Source organism: Accipiter gentilis, chromosome W (genome assembly GCF_929443795.1).
Source record: "Accipiter gentilis chromosome W, bAccGen1.1, whole genome shotgun sequence".
NCBI lineage: Eukaryota > Metazoa > Chordata > Aves > Accipitriformes > Accipitridae > Astur > Astur gentilis.
In genome coordinates, this window is record NC_064918.1 from 9,110,952 (window position 1) to 9,137,514 (window position 26,563).

At 43.1% G+C, this 26,563-nt stretch overlaps 1 protein-coding gene across 1 annotated transcript in view; it reads left to right on the forward strand.

Annotated features, from left to right (window-relative positions):
- LOC126035262 (leucine-rich repeat and fibronectin type III domain-containing protein 1-like protein) overlaps nucleotides 1-26,563 on the forward strand; it is a 56,947-nt gene that overhangs the window by 9,779 nt on the left and 20,605 nt on the right. The window contains exon 2 of the mRNA XM_049793638.1: nucleotides 23,890-25,284. Within this exon, the coding sequence (XP_049649595.1) occupies nucleotides 23,890-25,284 (1,395 nt within the window). The remainder of the gene's footprint in view (nucleotides 1-23,889; nucleotides 25,285-26,563) is intronic.

A 26,563-nucleotide genomic window follows, 5' to 3' on the forward strand; every position in this document is an offset into this window, starting at 1 on the left:
TTGGAAAAACACTGAACCTAAAAGGACTCCTCCTCGTTGCATTCGGCCTATTATGGGTGACACACATAAGTGAAGAGTGGATGATCCAACAACTAAAACAGAATGTATGGGTAACTTTGGCGAACATAACGCATCAAGAAGCTATATGTCTTTCTGTCGCTACCCCTGAAAATCCTTTTTCTACCTGTTTGGTGGGGTTACCTCTAGACACCTGGCCAGATCCAATGCCTGAATTTTTCCTTTGTAATAACCCACAATCCTGTGTCGATAATTGGGATGGTGTGTATGCACACCTGCCTCAAGTAATACAAGAACCTCAAGAGTTATTAGGATCAGTCATCATGAATGCCTGTGTGATCTTTAATTATACCTATAACACCACCTGAAAGGGTCAGAATGTAAATGCTATTTTGCCTGTGTATAGAAATGCTACAGCTTGGTGTAACTATATCTATTGCAGAATATCACGCTCTTTTTTCTATTCCAACTGCTTTACCTGCGGGGATGTTTTTAATTTGTGGGGATAGAGCATGGGGGGGAATTCCAGCAAAACTGAACGGGAGGTCACGTAGCCTTGGACGACTTATGTTACTAACACCCGATATCAATATGATTCAGAGTAAAAGCCTCATGATAACTGACACAGGGTTAAGTGGATGGCTAGCAAGTTTGGGAATTACGGGATAGTTGAAAGATTTGCTTATGCATGGCTTAGTTATTTTAATTGTAATATTAGCAGTTGTAATGATTGTACCATGTATCATAAAAATAGTTGAACATATGATTGCAAAAGCATTTCATGTAACTTGGCTTACGCAAAAATCAAAAAGGGGGAATTGTAGGAGATTTCATGGAAAATGGGGGACATTTCTTTGAGCCTGATTATTTAGAGTTAGCATAAGTAGGCTGCAGTTAGCATGAGTGGGCCAGAGTACGTGACAGCTGCAGTATGAATGGACTTTGAACCACCTGAAAAACAACGGACATAAGGAACTTGGATGGTGGAGCAATTACTAAACAAGATAACAGAACTGCAGAGGCAAGAAGGAGCTGCAAGAGCTTTAACACAATTAAGAAAGCTGTCATTTCAGCTTAGAGCATTTAGCTGCGGGATGGGGACTTAGGAGTTGGTTTGTATCTTTGTTAAAAATCGGGGTTTCTTTTATTCTTATGTATTTTATTAGGTATAATGTTGCTTTTACTGTGTTTAATTGTGTTCATAGATCTTTGCAAAGGGCAATACAGCAGGTGTTAATTGACAAAAACCAAAAAAGCGGGATTTGTATATCTTCAGGATCGATCCTGGAAATCCGAAGTCGTTCTGTCAGAGGGGTCAGTACAGGTGCTTGAGCTATTAGCCGTATGCTCTGTTTTCAAAAAATGGGATAAAACACCTGTCAACATTGTTTCGGATTCTCAATATGTCATTGGGATAGTCAAACTTATGCATAGATCCTTGCGAAAAACTGTAAGTAATAAGCAGCTGTTTATGGCACTTTTGAAATTATGGACGTTATTAGAAAGACGAACAGACTTATTTTTTATCGATCATATTCGTAGCCATACAACGTTGCCAGGATTTATTGTGTAAGGTAACACGCGCGTGGATCAACTGGTAGTAGCCAATGCAGACATCTGTTTTAATACATCCAAACCTGACTTGTTTGGACAAGCACTGCTATCCCATAAATTTTATCATCAGTCGGCAAAAGCGCCAAGTAAGCAATTTGATCTCCCATTGCAGCAAGCCAGAACTATTGTTGCTGCTTGCCCTGACTGTGCGAACATTCCAAACTTACAACCACAAGGGGTGAACCCCCGGGGACTATCACCGTTGCAAATTTGGCAAACAGGCGTTACGGAGTATCCCAGTTTTGGGAAATATAAATACTTTCATGTATCTATATTTGAACCTTACGTGGGCTATTGTTCATGTATCAACTAATGCCAGATCCATAATTAAGCACCTTTTGGCAGCATTTGCTGCAATGGGAGTGCCAACAGAAATTAAAACGGACAATGACCCGGAATATTACGCACAGTCATTAGAAACATTTTTACAGCTATGGGGGGTAACTCATAATTTTGGCGTACCCCATAATTCTACTGGTCAAGCTATCGTTGAATGTGCACACCGGACCTTAAAGGATCGTTTAAACATTTTAAGAACGGGGGAAGACATGCAGCATTGTACCCCCCAAGAGTTAATAAGCAAAGCACTGTATGTTTTGAATTGGCTACAGCCACATGGTACTGAGGATCAGATCCCAATTACTAGGCATATGTGTGGGAGCAAAAATGTTGCTAAAAACCAGCCGCAAGTTTCAATATTCAATGCAGTTTTACAGCAATGGCAGGGACCTTGCAAGTTATTCACGTGGGGAAGAGGGTATGCTTGTGTTTCCACAGGTAATGAACAGCCCCATTGGATACTGGCGAAATTGGTCAAGCCATGGATTGAGCAATCAGATATCACAAACAACTCAGAAGATTGAGAACAAGAGGCAGTAGAGACTTCAGCAGGTCCCGAAGCTCTAGATAGACTGCCTAGACAAATCACGACGGAGACCGGCAGTCAGTGTGGAAATTAAGAACACGTGTGAAAAACAAGGAGTACGGTGCCGGCCCTGGATATGCATCTTAGTGCAAGTGGGTGAAAGGGATAGAAAATTTTTTGTGTGATCATTGTGATAGAAATTTAACTAACCAACTAACCTTGCGTGAGCGGGCAGAGGATTTTTCAATAGATCGCTTACTGATTTTGGCTTTGTGTATGCTACTAATCGTATAGAGAATAAGCAGCTTAGAGCTATTGCAGCAAATATATATATGATTTAATGTTGATCGGCATCTGGCGAAACATTACTCATAAGAGCCGAGTGTGGAAGTAGTATTAAGATACCCCAGTATGTAGTCATTTATGATAAAGACCAAAAAAAAAAAAAAAAGGGATTTGGAAAAGCAAATGGTAGTGATAATGATTGCGATGACCTTAGTCACGGGGTCTGTATTTAAAATTGACTGATTTTTGTCTGTCCTTAGCTACACCAGGGGATCCTTTTCACATATGTCTAATTGGGTATCCAGACGTTAACCCTACATTTTACAGCTCATGGTACAATCATATAATGGTATAGGAGTGATATTTTTGGGGGGGACACCGTTTTGGTAAAGAAGGAGAAAGAGTGATCAGGGTCAGACTTTATAAGATGGCAGAATATAACAGGGTTACCTTTATGGCCTGATGTTGATACTGCAAGTTTGGAAGTAAATACTGCGGGTGGAAAGTTGTTGCCCCCAGGAGTGTTTTTGATTTGTGGAGATAGGACATGGGTGTGAAGAGTTTGAAGGAATGTGTTGCATGAACCTGTTGGACCATTCTATAAGCATTCACAAACAGTTAAATCAATTACAAGAGAACCTAAACAAGATCGGATACTATACTGACCCGTTTAGTGACTGGTTAGAATCATTGGAGTTTGGGCCTTGGATACGGCAAATATTAAAGTGGTCGATTTTCTTGGTGGCTCCTATATTCATACTCAGCTATTATCCCATGTATGATTCAATGCTCATGAATTATGATGACTAGATCTGTTAATGCTCTCTCAAAAAAAGAAAAGAAAAAAAAAGAAAAAAAGAGGGAATCTCTCTCCACAAGAAAAGTTAGCTAAAGCCAAAATTAGAGGTAAGGTCATGGTCTTAGTTAAGAATCTAGAAACAGGGCAATGGGAAGGTCCATTTCCATTAATAACCTGGGAGCGAGGTTATGATTGTGTTTCCACAGATACAGGCCCACAATGGACTCCCACTTGATTTGTACGACCATCATCATCTGGAACATCCTAGATGGTGCAGCAATATAAATACCACCTCAGCCAAAAACTAACGTGTAGGTCACCTTGGCTAACATAATAGGTCAAGATTCTCTGCATTGCAACTGCATGACAAAGCCCATGAACCAATACACAGGATGACTATGACTCATGCAGTGCGCCTGGTCAGTGAGCGCATGCGTCATAGGTTGCAACTGAGGTGGATTTTGGCACCCATTGGCCACATGTACTGAAATCCATTCCTCTGCAAATGTATAAATACCAGGATTTTCCGAAGAGCATTGGGCTGGTGTATGGCAAGGCCATTGTTGCCTCCGTGGGGACGCCCACATAAAGCTGACACCTACTGATTGCTGGGCTGAGTTTGCGGAGCAAGACGGCACAAGAATGTAAAAGATGGTCCATCCTTGTATGTTGCAATGTGTTTAAAAATTAATTGATAGATCAAGTAAGGCTGTGTTAATTGACAAAAAACAAACAAGGGGGAGATGTAGGGTTCAATTATATGGAACTTAGTTATTGGGCCTGAAAGTAGCTCATGGTCGCAAGAGCATTCCAGACACCTTTAGAAGGCCTTGAACAGAATAAACAAGAAGATAGAAGAAGAAAGATCCCAATTACAAAAACACAGGTGCACATTCCACGATAAAGGGAACTTGGCACAAACAACCTCAATTCGGGGGCTTATCTTGACCAATTAGACTGAGACAAGTTTCGTATGCTGTAGTTAATATAGCCAATTATGTCCTATATTGTCCTGGGTTCAGCTGGGATAGAGTTAATTTTTACAGGAACTTGGGAGGTGGGGGGCATAGCCAGGGCAGCTGACCTGAACTAGCCAAGGAGCTATTCCATACTATGTGACATCATGCTCAGTATATAAATGGGGAGTGGGCCGGGGGGGGGGGGGGGGGGGGGCTCGACTTCTGGCGGGGGGAAGCGTTGCACTGTGCATCACTCTTTTTGTATATTCTTTCATTAGTACCGTTGTTGTTGTTGTAATTTCTTTGTGTTGTCCCAGTAAACTGCTGTCGTGGCTTAACCCCAGCCAGCAACTAAGCACCACGCAGCCGCTCACTCACTCCCCCCCATCCAGTGGGATGGGGGAGGAAATCGGAAAAAAAAGAAAAACTCCTGGATTGAGATAAGAATGGTTTAATAGAACAGAAAAGAAGAAACTAATAATGATAATGATAACACTAATAAAATGACAACAGTAGTAATAAAAGGATTGGAACGTACAAATGATGCGCAGGGCAATTGCTCACCACCCGCCGACCGACACCCAGCTAGTCCCCGAGCAGCGATTCCCTGCCCCCCCACTTCCCAGTTCCTATACTAGATGGGACGTCCCATGGTATGGAATACACCGTTGGCCAGTTTGGGTCAGGTGCCCTGGTTGTGTCCTGTGCCAACTTCTTTGTTGTTCTTCAACCTTCAGCAACCCCACAATCGAAGGGTCTTGAGAGAGACCAGGCAGGGTAGACAGCTGTTCGGTGCCCTCGGACTCCAAGGCAGCTATACCAAAAGCCCATCGATACCCCTTTGGGTCCTTTAAATACCCCCTCCTGAGATAGTCTATGCCAAGGATACATGGAGCCTCTGGACCAGTCACAATGGGGTGTTTCTGCCATTCATTTCCCAGTCAGGCTTACTTCAGCTTCCAATACAGTTAACTCTTGAGATCCCCCTGTCACACCAGAAATACAAATGGGTTCTGTCCCTTTATAACTTGATGGCATTAGAGTGCACTGTGCACCGGTGTCTACTAGAGCCTTATACTCCTGTGGGTCTGACGTGCCAGGCCATCGAATCCACACAGTGCAATAGACCCGGTTATCCCTTTTCTCCACCTGGCTGGAGGCAGGGCCCCTCTAATTCTTGTTAGAGTATTCAGTATTCACTTCTCGTAAAATTGGCTCAGAATTCCCTTCAAGAGGATCAGAAAAAAGATCAGCCCTTCCACTCTGTTTGGAAACTGGAGCGGCATTTTTCGTGGTAGAATCCCCTTTTGTGGGGGTTTTTCCTCGCAGCTCACGTACCTGTGCATTTAGGACCGTGGTAGGTTTTCCGTCCCATTTCCTCATGTCCTCTCCCTGATCACACAGGTAAAACCACAGGACACCTTGCGGTGTGTACCTTCTATAGTCTCTCTCTTGGGCAGAGGAACGCTCACTCCTAATAGCTGAGACATTGGTCCTGACAAGTGTGGAGTAGGACATATCCTCTTTGAATTGCTGGAAATCCTCGGACAGCTTCTCCACAGCCAAAATGCAGGCTTGTAGGGAGGAGGAGAGATTTTCTTCGTGTTGACGCAGTTGGCGAGCCACTTTATCCACTGTCGGTGCCTCTTCGTCTTTCCACACCATTATTGCCAGTGAGTTGGCATAGGACGATGGTGCGCTCCATACAAAATTCTGCCACATAGGTCGTGTGCATTGGACTTCGTCTGGATCTTTGGGTAATTGTGGGTTGTCCGGGTCATGATGAATCATCTCTAGCACAGCTAATTCCCTCAGATATTGAATACCTTTTTCCATGGTGGTCCACTTGCTTGATTGACATATAACATCTTCCTTAAAGGGGTACCTTTCCTTCACACTTGACAGGAGTCGCCTCCAGAGGCTGATGGCTTGTGTCCCTCTTCCAATTGCCTTGTCAATGCCACCTTCCCTGGCAAGCGATCCCAGCTGCTTGGCTTCCCTACCTTCTAATTCCAAGCTATTAGCCCCATTGTCCCAGCATCGGAGGAGCCAGGTGATAATATGCTCACCTATACGGCGGCCAAAGTCTTTTCGCAAATCCCACAGCTCACTCAAGGATAGGGACTGGTTTATTACCTCTGGTTCTGCCTCTTCCTCCTGTTCCTGTGATGGCCCTGGTTCATCTTCATCCTTTGCTAAGCGAACTGATTTTTTTGTATATTTCTTTTTCTGTACGGGGGCAACTGATACTGGTGCAGGTTGGTCCGCTGGTTCAGTTGCAGTATCGCTTGCCGGGTTTTGGATAACCGCAGTGTCTGTCGCCGAGGTTTGGGTAGCAGCAGTGCTCGTCGCTGGGGCTGGAGAGGCCGCAGTGCCCGTTGCCAAGGTTTGGGTAGCTGCTGTGCTCATTGCCGGGGCTGGAGGGGCTGCAGTGCCTGTTGCCAAGGTTTGGGTAGCCCAAGTTCTCGTCACTGGGGCTGGAGGGGTCACGGTGCCTGTCGCCAAGGTCTGGGTGCCTGCAATGCTCCTTGCCGGGCCTGGAGGGGCCGCAGCACCCGTTGCCGAGGTTTGAGTGGCCGCGGTGCTCATTGTTTTGTTTTTAGGTCCAGAGACTTTCTCTTCCCCTTGAGGGTACTGAGTGGTGTCGAACAGGGCTCGATAGGCATGGGCCAGGCCCCAGCACGTTGCAGTGATTTGTATCTCTCTGGAGCAGCCGGGGTGACAGCATACCTTTTCCAAATATTTTACTAGTTCTTCTGGATCCTAAACTTGTTCGGGGGTGAATTTCCAAAACATTGGAGGTGCCCACTTTTCTAGGTACTTGCCCATACTACCCCACACACCCTGCCACTCATAATTATCCAGCCTTGGGGCACATCTCTGGGTGATCTTCTTAAATAGCTGTTTAACCTTAAACGAGAGCTGAACCACATTCAGAAGTATGCTAATTCCTAGCAGTAGGGCTAGGACCGTGCTAGTCCCAACACCCCAGGAGTATTCACATTTTTCAAAATTCTCAAACACCATTGTAACTGGACTGAAGGAGAAAGGAGAGGGAAAGAAAGGTACCCCACCCATAGACTGGTTTTCCATGGAGGAAAGGTAAATGGTGTAATTATTAATAGTTTCCCACAGATGGCTCCCGCAGTATAAAGGTGACAATGCTGAGTGCAAATACCGGATTAATCCCACAACTGATGACTTTTTCATACCATAAACCAGTGTTATACCATACTTCAAAGCGAAAACCTTAATCCATCTCCCAGGGATGATAAGCAGCAGAAGAGGAACTATATACAGCAAGCGAGCTGATACATAACAGAGCTTTAAAAAACAGAGCAACAACTCTAGGAACACATAAATCAACATAATGAAAGCTTAGAACAAATTTGTTTTAACAAGCTCTGGCCAGGTTTGTCGTTATCTCAACCCTTCGTGCCCCACGTTGGGCGCCAAAATGGACTGTCGTGGTTTAACCCCAGCCAGCAACTAAGCACCACGCAGCCACTCACTCACTGCCCCCCATCCAGTGGGATGGGGGAGAAAATCGGGAAAAAGAAGTAAATCTCGTGGGTTGAGATAAGAACGGTTTAATAGAACAGAAAAGAAGAAACTAATAATGGTAATGATAACACTAATAAAATGACAACAGTAGTAATAAAAGGATTGGAATGTACAAATGATGCGCAGGGCAATTGCTCACCACCTGCTGACCGACACCCCGCCAGTCCCCCGAGCAGCGATTCCCTGCCCCCACTTCCCATTTCCTATACTAGATGGGACGTCCCATGGTATGGAATACACCGTTGGCCAGTTTGGGTCAGGTGCCCTGGTTGTGTCCTGTGCCAACTTCTTGTGCCCTGGCTGGGCATGAGAAGCTGAAAAATCCTTGACTTTAGTCTAAACACTACTGAGCACCAGCTGAAAACATCAGTGTTATCAACATTCTTTGCATACTGAACTCAAAACATAGCACTGTACCAGCTACTAGGAAGACAGTTAACTCTATCCCAGCTGAAACCAGGATAACTGCCTTTATCTCAACCCTCGAGGTTCCAGGTTTTTTTTCTTTTCTCTCCTCTGTCTCCCCCCTATCCCACCGGAGGGGGGCGGGAGGAGTGAGCGAGCGGCTGCGTGGTCCTTTGTTACCGGCTGGGCTGAAACCACGACATATATTTATGAGCGTGTACAGAGTTAGTATAACCAATTATATCTTATGTTTATACATGTGTATAGTGTCGATATAACCAATCACATTTTATGCTTGTGCACGTGGACACCAAATGCTTGCATGCAGCAGCCAATCAAAGCTTCTAAACAACTTAGAGAATTGTATAAGAATGATCAGCTAGGCTCAATAAACTGGCGACTTGAATCATCATATTAGTGTCCTGTCGTCCGGTCCCGCATGGAATAACCCTACACTTGTTGAATGATCCCTCCTGTCCTCATCTCGACCCGCAAGCTCTTTGTTATGTTTTTCTCTTCCCTGTCCAGCTGAGGAGGGGGAGTGATAGAACGGCTTTGGTGGGCACCTGGCATCCAGCCAGGGTCAACTCATCACACCAAGAATGGCTTCCCCCCCCCCATCTCTGCTGTGGATTTAAGTCCCAGCAGCAGGGCAGAAGGTAGAGATTACAGGGAAACACTGAAAAAAACCCCTGAACGTTGTGCTTGTGTTGCAAAAGCAGAGCCCTATCATGTGTTGATTGCATTTTGTTGGTTGTTCTTCGTCCTGCCTTATTTGCCGTGCTATCTGCAGATGGTGGATTATCTCTTCGTGACAGCGGTAGAGCTTGTGGGCCCCACCAAATGAGTTGGAATTTGGGATGCTGCTTTGATAAAGACATTACAATGTGTTTTTTCTTAAACAGAAAAGGAAGGTGTCAAGTGGTGCAAACCAAGCGGTCCTCTGCTTATAGTCAAAATCTTTGCCTATCTTTGGGCTGGTCGTCCCTAAGCCCTGTCCCAAAGTGAGGTGTGCATCAGATTTCAGAGGAACATGCTTAGCTTTTACCTGATACCCTTTGCAGCCTGGAATAGTTGTTCTCTCTAAGTACTGCTGCCTTATAAATGCTCAGAGCTGTCAGAGATAAATGCAGTTGCATGCTCTTCAGAGATGAAACAGCAATTGAGAGGGAGCGTGAGGAAGTATCACTGCCAGTTTTCAACAAGAGAGACTTCCCAGTAGCTAATAAAATGGCTTTCAGTGATGCATTGCAGAGATCAGCTGATAAAGCACGCTTTACTGGATTACAGAAGAGTCTTTCCATCCCAGTAGACTGATTTGTCTCAAGTATACCTCTGTCAGTGCCAGCAATGAATGAGTTGTTCAAATGCATTAATATTAAACCAATCAGAATGTTCCCATTAATTCCTCAAATGCAAATGAGCTGGACTGCATTTTAAGTGTAGAGTACTTTCTTTCCTTTTAAGCAAAGACATTTATTTAAAGTCTTGCTGAAACAGTTTAAAGCAGCCTCCTTGTTATTAAGGACTAAATTTTGGGCACCCACAGAGGGGTAACTTGATTTATCTTGCACTTTGTAAAGGTGAAAGGAATTGCATAAAGGGAAAAAACCCCCTTGATGTTAAGTTGATCTCAGCTCCCTAGTACAGTATTAGAAAGGAGGAGAGCGATTAGCTTTACAATGGTTGCGCTGAAATCCATTGCTCAGTGATTAGTCTTCAATGTGCTAACAACTACTGGGAAGAAAGGAAGTTTGAGAAGAATGAAATATTTCTGTAGAAAAAAGACATGTTTTTCTATGCAACCCACTTTCTTCATATTGAACCAAAGGTGATTTTCATATGAATATTATTCTTTTGTTAACATACTGTGTACAAATACTATCATTTCTTTGTCAAGAGTAATGACATACCTGCCTGCATACATACTGAGCATGCAATTTTATGCTTGTTAGACTTTGAATGGTGGGAACAGTGGTGGCATGGGATTTGTAATGAAATTATTGTCTGCCAGCCTTGTTATAAGTGTTATTAGCTGTCATCAATTGTAAAACGTTTTGGGCTAGTTAAAGAGTGGAAACAGTAGAGTTGCTAACACTTAGTGTTGAACATCTTCTCATAGTAAATGCCTAATAGTAGTAGGTGGGCACTTCATTACTTGTTTCACTTCATAAAAATCCCACTTTTCCCTCTTTCAGTAATGCAAGAGAGAAGAGCTGATGCATAATGATTTCTTTTCAAGAAGGCAGCACCGTAACACCTAGTATCACAATCCAACGTTGATTCAACAGTGACTCAAAGCAAACACTCCAACCTGAGTCATCCACAGCATCTCCTACAGCCAGTCCTTATGTTCATCTCGGTGGGTTCCCATGCAGGCTTGGCCTGCAGACAGTGCTGTTTGGTTTGAGGTCGCAATTCATGTGGGACGGGCGCTGTGCTGACATTTTAAGAGGAGGCTGGGAAATGTTCTCTAAGTAGAGGCAGCAGATGGTACTGGGAGAAGTAGAGGTTCTTCTTTTTCCAGCAGCAGTAGCAGTTTATAGCATCTGTGGTGCAAAACGTGACTGGCGCTTAGGGACATGGTTTAGTGGTGGACTTGGCAGTATTAGGTTTATGGTTGGACTCGATGATCTCAAAGGTCTTTTCCAACCTAAATGATTCTATGATTCTTCAGGATTTTTAATGCCACTGAAGGAGCCTGCAAGTAAGGTCAATATTTTTTGTGTTCCCTGCTCAGTCCATCATAGTATGGTTTAGGGCGTCAATCTTCTACAGCTTGTTCCATGCAGTTTGCTTAATGTCGCAGCTGAATATATTTCCAAATAATATCAAGTTGCATAATGACTGTGATGCAGTTAGTGTGAATTAATGGTCTGTAATGATTGCAAGAATAGGAAAGCCTGCAGAAGTGGTTTCAGAAAGTAATATTATGTGGGGAGAAATTGCTGTAGTGTGTGGTGGGTTTTGGTGGTGTTTGTTTAGTTTGCATTTCAATGGTTTGATGTTATTTGCAATATGAATGTTTATATGAGTAGTAAGCAAGTAAAGCCCAACTGCTGTTATTTCTTCTGCTTTATTCTGGAGCAGTTTCTTACTGGGGACTATGCATGTATTGTTGTACAATCATAGCTGCACACCCAAGATTTCATTTTATAGCCTTGTAACAGAGACCCAGTGCACAGGCACAGCACTGCCACTTCCAATTGCAATGCCAAAGCTCTTTCCTATGCAAGAGGGTTTATTAATTCATAAAGCTAGTAAATAATTGTGCAGAACTCTGGTTTCTTCTCTGCAGAGAAAATTCTGCAGTTTTCCAGGTACTTCCCAAACATTTGCCTTCCAGCTTTGAACTCAGAAGGATTTTCACAGTTCTGCTAGGAAAGCTCATGTAACAGCCATGCAATTAGGGGTTGCCATTGCAGGTGGATCCCCAGCTAATAGCAACGGGGATTCTGCTCCTCAAGGCATTGGGAAAGGGCTGTGTTGTCCCTTTCTACTGCCTGTTGCCAACAGCCAACACCTCACTCAAAGGTATACAAATACATGTCAAATGTGAAAGTTCATGAATCATCACTGGAAGAGAATAATACAGGACTTAGTGCACTGAAATCGGTCCTTTTAAATAGCTTGCAGAAGGCCTAAGTGCTATCGAAATCCCACAATTAATAAGTCAGTCCTTTGAGCATGGTTTGGTGAACAGTAAATGCATTTTTCCATTTGTTTTGCAGAGAAAGTGGGTGAGTTCTTGTGGTTTGAAGAACCGTCTTGTATTCAAAGACTGAGTAATAAATTTCTAAGGGTTTTTTTTTTCCCCTTCCTCACGTCTGACATTCGCTTGACCTCCTGCCACTGCTTGTTTCCACTCTTTCATTAAGGCTGCTTTAAGAGAATCTGAGAGTCTTTTTAACAGCATCATAGAGCTGTCTCAATATATTTCCTCCTACAGAATCGTAGAATGGTTTGGGTTGGAAGCGACCTTAAAGATCATCTAGTTCCATGCCTCCTGCCATGGGCAGGGACACCTTCCACTAGACCAGGTTGCTCAAAGCCCCATCCAACCTAGCCTTGAACACTTCCAGGGAGGGGGCATCCACAACTTCTCTGGGCAACCTGTTCCAATGTCTCACCACCCTCACTGTGAAGAATTTTTTCCTTTACATCTAATCTAAATCTACTCTCTTTCAGTTTAAAGCCATTACCCCCTGTCCTATCACTACATGCCCTTGTAGGCCTCCTTTAGGTATTGGAAGGCTGCTATAAGGTCTCCCTGGAGCCTTCTCTTCTCCAGGCTGAACAATCCCAACTCCCTCAGACCCCAACCCCAACTGTCTTCATAGGAGAGGTGCTCCAGCCCTCTGATCATCTTTGTAGCCCTCCTCTGCACCCACTCAAGCAGGTCCACATCTTTCTTATGCTGGGGGTCCTACAGCTGAACACAGTACTTCAGGTGGGGGTCTCACGAGAGCAGAGAAGAGGGGGAGAATCACCTCCCTTGACCTGCTGGTCACGCTTCTTTTGATGCAGCCCAGGATACGGTTGGCTTTCTGGGCTGCGAGCGCATGTTGCCAGGTTGTGTTGAGCTTCTTGTCAACCAACACCCCCAAATCCTTCTCAGGGCTGCTCTCAATCCATTCTCCGCCCAGCCTGTATTTGTGCTTGGGATTGCCCTGAACCATGTGTAGGACCTTGCACTTGGCCTTGTTGAACTTCATGAATATTTATGAAAAGTGTGTAGTGCTTTAGTGGCAATACTGTAATTCCTTTGGGGTTGCTACGCAGTAATAAAATGCTGTTCCAGCAGTCTTGACTAATAAGGCAAGATCATCCAAGAGGTGCCATGAAACTTAAGTGCTGGGACAGTTTCTTCTTGCAACCAAGACTGGAGTCAGAAAAGCTTTTGCGGTGAGCTGTAGAATACTTGGGTTTAATTCTTCATACAAAGTTCTCCCTAGGTTTGTTTGGCATAGACTGGTGCAGGGGGTTGTTCCTCCCCAGGTGCAGGACTTTGCAATTCTTCCCCTTGTTGAACTGCATGAGAACTGTCAGCCTATTTCTGCAGCCTGTCGAGATAAACAGCTAGTTGCACTGAATTAATCGATAGAAATGCCAGAACTTGCTTGTGTTCTGTAATCATTGTTTGGAATGGAGTAGATAGCTCATAAAGGGAAAAATCATAAATAAATTTGTTAATTTTTTTGAAAATACTACAATAGCTAATATAGTAAACACACAGTGAATTGTCCTTGCTGATACTTGTGTGAGTGCTTTCACTGAAAAAATGCACTAATATCAGACTTTGGTGGGCTGTAGAGATCCCTCTGTGTCAGATCATAGAGCACAGCACAATTTGCATTGTGTGTGCAGTTTGTAAACCTAAATGTGGAAGGTCACAGGAGTGATCTTGGGGGAGTTTCGTGCAGGTTTGGCTGAAGTGGTCATGAGGCCGTTATAAGCCCTTGCAATGGTTGCACACCCCTCTTGAAAGCAGCCTTGTGATGGAAGAAAGTGGCTATCACCTCTACGTTACACCAGCATAAGTAGAATCATAGAATCATCATAGAATGATCGTAGACCTTGAGTGTTCCCAGGGATGGGGCATTGACCACCAATCTGGGCAACCTGTTCCAGTGTCTCACCACCCTCATCGTAAAAAATTTCTTCCTTATATCTAGTCTGAATCTACCCTCTTAATTTAAAACCACTGTCCCTTGTCCTATCACAACAAGCTCTGCTAAAAAGTCTGTCCCCATCTTTATTCTAAGCCCCCTTTAAGTATTGAAAGGCTGCAATAAGGTCTCCCTGGAACCTTCTCTTCTCCAGGCTGAACAACCCCAACTCTCTCAGCTTGTCTTCATAGGAGAGGTGTTCCAGCCCTCGGATCATCTTCATGGCCTTCTCTGGACCCGCTCGCGCAGGTCCATGTCTTTCCTGTACGAAGGACTACAGAGCTGGAATCTCATCAGAGTGGAATAGAGGGGCAGAATCCCCTCCCTCAACCTGTTGGCCACAAGTAGGAAATGCAAATTCAGTGCTAAGAGTTTTGTCACAAAGTTCTTTGAGGGCTGCCACAAAGTTGAGTTTATTGTATTTCATGCAGCTACTGTGAGCAGCGCTTCAGTGGAAGTCAGACAACCCTGTCACTTGTCTTTTATGCAAAGCAGCGGTATCTGGCTCTGAAGCCTGCAGGGAGATGCACTGTCTTTCACAGGTACATTTCTCGGGATGCCACAGCTTCTGGCACTGCAGCAGCATGCTATTCGTAATTGGCCCCTTTTTGCTATTTTTAGCATCGGTGCCTTAGATCGCTGGCTTCTACACAGAGATTTGTGGAGCTTTGGGCAATCCCTTCTCCCTTGGTGTTAACAGCGAGTACATTAACAAAGCTTCATGTTGAGGGTTTTACATAGGTGTGTGCGGGGTTTAACCCCACCTGAAACCAGGACAGCATGCAAGTCTGCATACCTTTTTTTTTTTTTTTTTCCGCCCTCTTTTTTCTGCCTTTCTTCCTTTTTTTTTTTTCTGCCTTCCTTGTTGTTCGGAAAACTGTTTTAGAAGGCATTATGGTTTGTTGTGATGACAGGAAACTAAATTAACCTTAGAAATTAGGACCATGCTGGAGCGACCATATTAGGCAAGACTGCAGAATGTGCAGGGATGCCTCATTGCGTATCCAAATACTTGATGTTAAACAACTGATGGGAAATTAACCCTACTCCAAATATTAACTGTCCGTAACAGAATGAAGTTATACGCTATGGAGACTTAAGACCCTTGACTCATCTTCCCATCCTCTACCGAGAGGAATATTTTATGGCATTTTATGTTACAGAGGTGTCCTGGTTTCAGCTGGGATAGAGTTAACTGTCTTCCTAGTAGCTGGTACAGTGCTATGTTTTGAGTTCAGTATGCAAAGAATGTTGATAACTGATGTTTTCAGCTGGTGCTCAGTATTGTTTAGACTAAAGTCAAGGATTTTCCAGCTTCTCATGCCCAGCCAGGGCACAAGAAGTTGGCACAGGACACAACCAGGGCACCTGACCCAAACTGGCCAACGGTGTATTCCATACCATGTGACGTCCCATCTAGTATAGGAACTGGGAAGTGGGGGCAGGGGAATCGCTGCTGGGGGCCTAGCTGGGTGTTGGTTGGCAGGTGGTGAGCTATTGCCCTGCGCATCATTTGTACGTTCCAATCCTTTTATTACTACTATTGTCATTTTATTAGTGTTATCATTACCATTATTAGTTTCTTCTTTTCTGTTCTATTAAACCGTTCTTATCTCAACCCAGGAGTTTTACTTTTTTTCCCAATTTCCTCCCCCATCCCACTGGATGGGGGGGAGTGAGTGAGCGGCTGCGTGGTGCTTAGTTGCTGGCTGGGGTTAAACCACGACAAGAGGTTAAAGTATGTCTAGAAACTATCCACAAAATGTCTACCCAGGCCCTTCTAATAAGATGGTTTTGGTTTAAGCAGCAAAAGTTTCCCTTTTCAGTGTTGTAAAGAGCCATTTGTGGGTTTTATAGTCTTGTAAAATATGTCACCAAATTGCTTCAAGACTGTCCTAAAATAAAAACTCCAACAACCTCTTTGAGGAGTTGAGAGAGTCTTAAAGCTGGAGCTGCAATTTTCTTTGGTGGTTGGTGCATGGTGTTTTACGCAGTCCTCTACTTCTATCATGCCTCTTTTCCCAAATTTCCAGACACTCAAAGAGCAGTATTTTTGCTTTGATAACAGGCCTCAACTTTTCCATCTCCTGGTGGGGAAGTTCTGACCAGGAGCCATTTTCTAACACGGAGCTACAAACTTTTGGTGATTTTGCTGGCATTAATCCACCAGACCCAACAGGGCCAAGGACCTGTTCCATCAGGGATCTAATTTGCCTTTCCTGAGTAAGAAGGTGTGATCTAAACTGTACAGCATTTTTCTACTCTGGTCATTATGTCCTTCCCTCGAAGGAATGTTTTTGAGCAGTTCTCTCAGTTCTTTAACATTAATTATGCTTGTCTGTTCATCTTAAGAATTGAAAGAATCAATGTCCAAAAAAAATGCGTGTTCATCTGAAATTCACTGTCCATCAGAACAATGTGCTTTATATATTTCCAAGAGTTTTGTTGTCAAATAGGGGCTGTTAAGAGTCAGATAATCTCAAACAGTCCTTGCACAAGTGGGAATGATAGGAAAATTCTCTGTGATTCTTGCAGATTTTCAGCGATGCCCAGGGAGGTGCTGCTCTTGCTAACGGAGCATCACCTGCAGCATGACATTCAGATCAGCTGAAGGTGGAACTGTTTGTCCACCAAATTCCCCAGTACAAGCAGCAGATGGTGAAGCCAGGGAGCTAAAAAACAATATGATTTTACGTGTACTGAAACACTTTGCTAGGTACAATGTGCTAGGACTTGGCGGTGGGATGTGTTGCGATTCATAATAGATCTTCCAATAAAGAATGAATGCTTCTAATTGCTAACATTGGCTGTGTTTGAGTGTAGCCTCTGTGGAAGATATAGAGCCTGGCTAAGAATAGCTCGTTTATCAGTGTGGCAACTCTGAAGTAGCATTACCTCCACACTCTCTGCACCAGAAGCTGCTCTGCCCTTAAATAAAACATCAATATGTAATTCACTCTCTGCTTTTCATCAAGTACATCTTCAGGAGACCTTGGACCATTTATCAAAACCTACAGGATCTATTTCTGTTTCCTAATTTACATTGGTGTCCTGGCTACCTCAACCACAGATTAAATGGCTCCAGTTCAGGATTTTGGGGGGGGTGGGGGTGGGTGAAGATTAGTACAGCTCATCATGAGCTCTTTGGCCCTTAGCGAAATGAAAGAGAGAGGGAGGGAGTGCAGATACTCACACAATAAATCCATAAAGCATTTAACCTTTTGGTGGTAATTCCTTCTATACCTTCCTCAATATACAGTATGCACTAAAGTTTAGGAAATGGGACAGAAACTAGTTGTTGTGGGGTTTTTTTGGGTGGGGGGCAAGGGGACGACAAAACCAACAACCACAAAACAACAAAACAAAAAAAAATAAATTATTTTCAGGTCTGCTAACACACTTGACAGATGACTGAAGTAGGCGAGGCAAAAATGAACGTGGAGATGAAAGTTATTGCTGTGCCTTTACTTCTGGTTTTCTTATTCTGCACCTCTACAGTGGTGGTTGGAAATGTGATTTTTGTGTATTATAAATACAATTCCCCAGTGCCAAGTGGCAGACAGGTGGATGTTATTTGTGCCACCTTCTGGTGATAAAGGAAAAGGCAAATGAGTTCACCTGCATAGTTGACATGTCTGAAAAATAATGCCAGGAAAAAATAAATATTCTATATTTTGTTATTTTTAACATTAAATGGTTTGGGTTTCCTATTATGCTGTGAACTAGATTTAAAAAAACTACAAAAACCCATAGTATTAATATTAATTATGGTTTGGAGAAACACTGGCTACCAGGTTTGCAGCTAATCTGCTCTGTGCCCAAGTGCGTCTAGAGATTTACTCCCAGTGGTCTTGGAAAAGAAAAAGAAAAAAGGAGGAAAATTAGCAAGATACTTCTTAAACACTTACTGGAAGTGTTTCTTGTTCACCTACAGGCGAGGCAAGCGACACTAAATTAAGCACATTATTAATTGTTGGTAAATTAAAAAGATTTTTTTTCCAATGTGGTGGTTAATTCTGGATCAGAAAAGGGTAATGATAAAGCCTCCCTCATGAAAAAGCTTTTGGTTTTTTAATTCTAAGGATGCCGATGGTGAGCCCCTGTCTTGTGCAGCGACCAGGTTGTCACGGCAGTCTGACAGTCAAACAATCTATGTTTGAAATATATCAGAGCACAGTCTGTTCATCTCGGCCAGACTCAGCAGTGGATAGCCTCTGCTAAAATATCTCCTGTATCAGATTTAATTTTGTTTGTTGGAAAAGTAATGCTTGGGTGGATGAAATATCTCGGGCTGTGTTTCCACATGATGAGGGTGCAAGAAATAAGGTATGAAATAGCTGTTTCTAATACCTAGTATTAATTTGCCATCCTCTGTATATCAAAATTTCTGTGCCATAGGGAGCCAAGGTCTCTCCCGGACAGATCTGAGTACGATCAGAAGCTGATGCAGCTGCAGCTTTTGTATTCAGGGTACTGTGTGAGGCCAGTGCCAGGCAATTAAATGGTGTAGATAAGAGAATAACAGATTTAGCAAGCCTTTAGTGCGTGCTCAAAAATAGCAGGAAGACATGTCTTTGAACAGGCAAAGGTGGAGGTGATGATGGTATTAGATGTAGAATGGTTGGTGATGATGTTTGACACGTGAGTCAGGAACCCATTCAGTGGAGAATGAACCAAAAAAATGGACATAGCTACATCCCTTAAACTCCATGGAAAGATGCAGCGTAAACAAGTATAGGCTGAAAACCATGTACTTTAATATATTTTGCTAATAATTCCAGTAAAATTAATAGCTGGGTGCAAGAGAAGGAAACAGATTATGCTGAAATAAATATGCATTGCATTGGAGAAAGGTGCTGTTCCCAGCAAAGGCACTTGACAAAGGACCATTTTTTGGAAGATGGAGTTTCTTCCTTAAAGCTGGTAAAACAGTGTCTTTACGCATCATTATTCACACAGTGTGCGTGTTTTGCAGAGCGTAAGAAATCTCTGTACCATGGTACCAATTTAAAGCTGTTGAAAATGTTGTATTTACAGCAAAGGCAACCTGAATTCTTTCCAACAGAACAAAGTTAATAGGCCCATAGCTGCGAATTGCTGGAATTAAATATCCCTTCCTTTAAATACCATTTTGACTACAAATGATAGGCAGCGATCACCTAGTAATGTTTTGCTGTAGGAAAATGGAAAAAAAACCTGTCTCTGCACATATTTTGAACATGACCCCCCTGTTGTAGGTCCCTCCCAACTGGAAGTATTCTATTCTATAGGTCTTTATTACTTTGAAATTAAATGACTACCTCAACCGATTTTTTTTTTTTTTTTTTGCATGAACTTTAAGCTACAACCGTGCAGATGGTAACTGAGGAAATGAGTCAATAAGCAACAGTTCAGAGAAATTTTTTTTCCTGTGTGCCCTAGATCTGTGGGTAGTCTTATAAGCATGGAATTTATTTCTCTTACTGCCTTCTGTTGAGGTGGTGTGGATTAAACTGTCTTTAAAAACACTACTGTATTACCATGCAGTCAGATATGTTCCTGATGAGGTTTTTAGGTGATAGTGCCAAACCTGCTTTTACCAAGAATCCAGAGCAACAGCAGTAATTCACTTATGTGCAGTTTTTCTTTATGAGTTACCCTTTCTTTGCGATGGTGTGATGGGATGACCCTGGCTGGACGCCAGGTGCCCACTAAAGCTGTTCTATCACTCCCCCATCCTCAGCTGGACAGGGGAGAGAAAAATATAACAAAAAGCTTGTGGGTTGAGATAAGGACAGGAGAGATCATTCACTAATTACCGTCACGGGCAAAACAGACTCAGCTTGGGGAAAATTAACTCAATTTATTACCAATCAACCAGAGCAAGGTAATGAGAAATAAAACCAAATCTCAGAACACCTTCCCTCCACCCCTCCCTTCTTCCCGGGCACAACTTCACTCCTGGATTTCTCCACCAAGCCCCCCCAGTGGCACAGGGGGACGGGGATGGGGTTTACAGTCATCAAACGTTATTTTCTGCCACTTCACCTACTCAGGGTGAGGGCTCATCACACGCTTCCCCTGCTCCAGTGTAGGGTCCCACCCACACGAGACAGTGCTCCACGAACTTCTCCAACGTGGGCCATTCCCATGGGCTGCAGTTCTTCATGAACTGCCCCAGCATGGGTCCATTCCACGGTGTGCAGTCCTTCAGGAGCACACTGCTCCAGAGTGGGTCCCCCACGGGGTCACAAGTCCTGCCAGAAAACCTACTCCGTGGGCTCCTCTCTCCACAGATCTGCAGGTCCTGCCAGGAACCTGCTCCAGCGCAGGGTTCCCACGGGGTCACAGCCTTCTTCGGGAACCCACCTGCTTCAGCATGGGGTCCTCCATGGGCTACAGGTGGATATCTGCTCCACCATGGACCTCCCCGGACTACAGGGGGACAGCCTGCCTCACCAGGGTCTTCACCACGGGCTGCAGGGGAATCTTCGCTCTGGTGCCTGGAGCATCTCCTCCCCCTCCTTCTTCACTGACCTTGGTGTCCGCAGGCTTGTTTCTCTTACATGTTCTCACTCCTCGCTCCGGCGGCTGTTTCTCCCCCTCTCAACTTTTTTTTCCTTCTTAAAAATGTTATCACAGAGGCGTTACCACTATCGCTGATTGGCTCGGCCTTGGCTGGCGGCAGGTCCGTCTTAGAGCTGGCTGGTATAGGCTCTCTCTCGAACACAGGGGAAGCTTCCAGCAGCTTCTTAAAGAAGCGACCCCTATAACTCCCCCCCCCCCCCCCGCTACCAAAACCTTGCCACACAAAACTAATACAGATGGTTATATAGTCTGTAAGAGTAATTGTACTATGTTTGTTGTTGGCTTTAATTTTAGTGCCACAGTTTCACATTAGTAACATTTAATTTATTTTTTTTTAACAGAATAATAGTTTAAATGATGTGGTTTTGTCCTGGTTTCTTACAGTCCAGATGGCAGTTAATCCATTAATGTTGCATTAATATTTGCTAATGACAAAACAAGGGAATTACAATATTGCACAGCAGTCTGGTTTTGGATAGTTGCACATCCGTTAATCATTTGTACCTAGCATGAGTGAAAAGATGGAGCCATTAGAGGCAAGAAGGTTTCAGAGCACAGGACGGAGTGATGGTGGAAATGGGTTTCCTAAATAAGCAAATACTTGGAAGATGAAGCTTGTAGTGGACTATATTAAATATTATAAAAGCTGTTGAGAAAAAAAAATGATCAGGAAGCAAGACATTACTAAGAGGATGCTTATTAGGAAAAAATTGTAAGTATAAAGTGAACTCGCTTTGTGTAAACTCTACTGTAGGATTTGTTTTCCTAACTCTGTTGTTCTTAACGGAAAATGTATCATTTTCTGCTTAAAACTGACACTCTTAAATATAAAAAGTGATGTTTGGAATTGGAATTTGAAACCATCACTAAAAATCAGACAGGCAGAGGCTACGGTTTGTAGAGCTACAGCTGAAATGTGAAAAATATGGAGGTGCTCGTGGTTATTGGGTCACAGGATAACACAGGTGGGAAGAAGTCTGAGGGTCTGTAGTCCCATCTCCTGCTGAAAGCAGGGTCAGGTCTGGGATCAGAGCTTTGTCCAGTCACCCCATCCCAAAATGGAGGTCCCACAACCTTTCCGGACAACCTGCTTCCAGAAGATTTTTTTTCCTCATCTCCAGCTTGAACCTTAATTGTATTAATTTCTGTCCCTTGTCTTTTGATCTCCCGTCACGAACCACTGTGATGAGCCTGGCTCCATCTCCCTGATAAACTCCTCAGAGTTACGAGAAGGTTTCTATGATGGGGTCCACCAAAGCCTTCTCTTCTCCAGGCTGATTAAGCCCTGTCCTCACAGCCTCTCATAGTGTCTGTGTTCTAACCATTCCGAGGTTTTGGAGAGGGTTTGGTTGATTGGGTTGTCCCTTTTTCGTTTATTTTTTACAAAATACTTTGCAGAGACTTGGTTGTATACAACTAAAGATTAACCTCTAACAAATGAATACGTAGCAATGGTTAAGAGGTTTAGACTGAGTTTCATGCTCTCCAAATTGAAGTAATAATACTGTATAAGCAATGGGTTGATTTTAATAACTTTTTTCCCCTCTGTGGAGCTTTAAATTTGATCTAACCAAACTAATTTCCAGACTCTGCAACTGCAATACTGTAATTCTGTATCTTAAAGACCTGTTGCCCTGTAAAGGAGCTCTAGCTCATGGAAATCATTAAAACAAACCAAACCAACAAAAACCAAACAAATAAAAAAACCCAAACCCACAAACATACTGTAAGAATCTGCTGACTTACAGCAAATCGTGCTCTTGTAACCAAAAGCTTTGGTAGTCTCTTTTACAGATAGCTGACTCAGCAGATCATGTTGTCCCCAACTTTGCGCTAAATTGAGGACCATGTCTTGTGTTGCATCGCTTGTTCTCAAAGGCAGTAGTTGATTATTTTTACACTGCATTTACCCACTATATGAAGGAATTGTCACATGGAACTAACTTTAATCAGCTGTGATCTCTAGTGTGCTAGAACTTAGACGTGAAGTAAAACTACATGGGCTCATTTGCAAAATGACCACTGCCCTTCTTTTGGAGTAGGATTCAGCAGCTGGAGTTTGGAATTGGGTTGTACCAAGGTACTCACACAAAACACATAGTTTGAGTCCTTTACATTGCAGATTGGGAGTTTTAGCCTTTGTGGTTGCTTGAGTCACCACACTTAGCAATTTTCCAGCCAGCTGGAGGTAAAGTAGAAATTAAAATCTACCCTTGGTATAGCAGGCAAGCACTTCAAGTACAATGGGAAATAACTTGGCATACATGAGATTTCGCAGAGATAATTTCATTGATCAAACCCATGTGCAATTACGATATTTATTTTTCTAAAGCTGCTACCTGTGCTGCACAGAACAAAAAATATATACCTGCTTCTGTGATTGAGCACAGCCTCGCTTTTCAGAAGTGCCTTTGAATGTATTTCTCCTTCTTATTTGCTGTAGAAGTTTTAGACCCCTGCCACCTCCTGGGGAAAAAAACCCTTGTCCTTAAAACATGCACGTCTGCAAAAAGCTCACTGCTCAGTACAGGTAAGACTGAGGAGGGGCATAGATGAGCTTGAGGGGTAAGACAAAAAAGTTGTTGGACATCTGTAATGGCAAGAAAGTGAGGGGAGCATAATCACAAAGTAAGGAAGTGATATGCAGGTTGAAATGAGGTTCTAGCCCCAGCAAACAGTCAGATGTGTGTAGAGAAAGTTATGTAGATGGTATTTTTAACCTAAAAAATTTCATATATTTATTTGCTTTTTCCCCCTCGCATTCCTCTCACCAAGTATCAGCTTCACATCTTGCTTTGTTCCACCTATTAAAGTACAATTGTTAACACCATTGGTTGGGAAGAGCTGCTAGTAGGTAGATAACCCTGTTAGTGCATCCTGGAGAAGCAGTAGTGATGGACTGTTGCCTCACAGTCAATCTAAGAGTTGCTGTCAGGAGGAAAATGGAGCCAAACTAGCACAGAACTAGAAGCTCTTAGCTCTAAAAACATCCAAGTTAATATTAGCAGGTAATTTTATTATTGTCTTGGAAGGTGTTTCCAGTTTGCACAGGCAGACTTGTAATGAAAACTTCAATGTAAACCTATTTCTAATGCCAAATTAAAATACATTTACATGGATTTCTTCTTTCCCCCCCCCCTTTAGGTCTGTTATTTTTCTTACGATGGAAAGGCTGGTTGTCTATCTACTGGTTATTAGCACAGCCGTGAAGGCCATGATGTGTCCCAAAAGATGCATGTGTCAAAACCTGTCTCCATCCTTCACAATTCTCTGTACGAAGACGGGGCTTCTCTTTGTGCCCCCCAGTATTGACAGGAGAACAGCCGAACTAAGGTTAATGGATAACTTTATCACTACACTTAGGAGAAAAGATTTTGCAAACATGACTAATCTAATTCATTTGACATTATCGAGGAATACAATAAGTCAAATCATGCCTTATGCATTTTTTGATCTTAAAGGCCTTCACGCCTTACACTTGGATAGTAATAGACTGACCTACATCAATGAAGATCAGTTCAAAGGTTTAATTAACCTTCGACATTTAATACTCAGTAACAATCAATTAAACTATATCTCTCCTGGGTCATTGGATGACTTTACTGAAACAATTGAAGACCTGGATCTGTCCTACAACAATCTCATTAACTTTCCTTGGGAAACAATTGCCAAACTTTCTAATGTCAATACAGTCAGTTTGGATCATAATCTCATTGAGTTTGTGCCAGAGGGAATCTTCTCAAACCTTCACAAACTTGCCCGTCTAGACATGACCTCCAACAAGTTGAAAAAGATCCCTCCTGATCCTTTGTTTTCCAGAATACCGGTGTATGCCAAGTCTAAAGGATCTCCGCTCTCGTCCCTGGTGCTTAGCTTTGGCGGGAATCCTTTGCACTGCAACTGTGAACTCGTGTGGCTGAGACGTCTCACCAGAGAAGATGATCTAGAAACCTGCGCCTCTCCACCAGAACTGATGGGCAAATACTTTTGGTCTATTAAAGAGGAGGAATTTGTCTGTGAACCCCCAATGATAACACACCGAACCCCAAAACTAACAGTGACGGAAGGCCAAAGTGTCTCTTTGAAGTGCAAAGCTGTTGGCGATCCAGATCCCTACGTTCGCTGGATCTCACCCGATGGGAAGCTGGTCTCTAACACGTCTAGGATGATTTCTTATGAGAATGGTACTCTGGATATTTTGGTTACTTCTTTGACTGACAAGGGCACGTTTACCTGCATAGCATCAAATGCTGCAGGAGAGTTGACGGCTCCAGTCAAACTCCTCATTACCCCGTACCCTAACCTTGCTAACAACACCAACTGTGATAAAGATGCAGAGCCTGGCCCCTCAGATATTCTCATATCTGCCAAGTCAAGCTTTCCAAACGAAACGAAGGCTCAGCAAGAGAAGGTGGTCATGGTTGCTGAGCTGACGTCATCTTCTGCTCTTATCCAGTGGCCTTCTCAGCATCACCTCCCTGGGATTCGAATGTACCAGATTCAGTATAACAGTTCTGCTGATGACATACTAGTGTACAGGTAACACTGCTCGCATTCCTATGCTCATACCACTGTGAAGAAGGTAGTGGAAGTAAGAAAAAAGGAGAACATAGTTTGACATATTCTGTGTAACGAGAGCTATCCTGCAAAGAGTAACTGTAAATGAGGGGATGAGGAGGCAATGGCTGCCTTAGACTTTGCTTGTTATACTCCCATTTTTGAGTTACACTATTAAAACTAATAATACATCTGCTTCTGCGCTGCCTCTTGAGGATCTCTAAACTCTTTACAGACATAATTAAGTTTCATAGTCCAGTTTAACGGACCAAGTGAAGCTGATGAGCAATATCTTAGTTGTTAACATTTAAGGAAATTGAGATGGAGATTTTAGTTACCTTTTATGCTGATTAAGTGTAATTATTTTACTTAAAAATATGGGGAAGAGAGAAGAAATCAAGATGCCCAAAGTTGCGAGATGCCCAAAGCTATGTTCTACCTATATGGATATGGCCTTACCATGTTAAGCCAAACCTTCAGCCCATATCAGTTGCTGCATGGTTCCTTTTCTCCACTTTTGTGGTGTCATAGGGATAAAACTCACTGGTATGAATTGGACACCGCATGGAAAGTTTTAGGTTATGTATTTGTGCAGTTTTCACATTTGTCTGCTGGAGTAAAATTTACTTGGGAATAACTATTTAAGTCTCAGTGGACAGCGTGCAGATTAAGTTTATAGCTGCTCCCTCATGCAAGGCTGGTTGAGTTTCTGATTATCTGCCTTTCTGTTTATAGGCTTTTGTTTGGGATTAACCAAGGGTGGAAGGGATAAGGAGGGGTAGAATGACTTGAAAGTGGGAGCTAGCATTTGATTTGGATTTAGTGTTTCATAGTTGTGTGCTTCGTAAGGATGATAACTTCTCTAAACAGAGTGATAATGATTTTTCTAATGAGTGATAATGATTTTTTTCTAATGTAATGCTACTGGTTGCACTAAAGTTTGGAGTAAGCGAAAGGAGAATGATATCTAATAGCTTCAGAAATATACCTGAAAGTTTGGGTTCAAATCTAGTGCTTTGGTAAGCAGTCTCCTAAGGAAAGGAATGTAGGATAGTCGTTCTGCTGCAATTCCTATTTCAAATGCCTACCATTGCAAGCAAATTCTTGTAAAAAAAAAAAAAGGAACTGTGTATGAAAATTGCATGAAGTCCTTGAAACAGATGTTTCACTTTACAGTCACTTGGGATTTTCAGAAGTCTCATGTTAAAATGCCCATCCCCATAGTCTCTTTGAGGAAGGATGCCATCCATCCTCCCGTTGT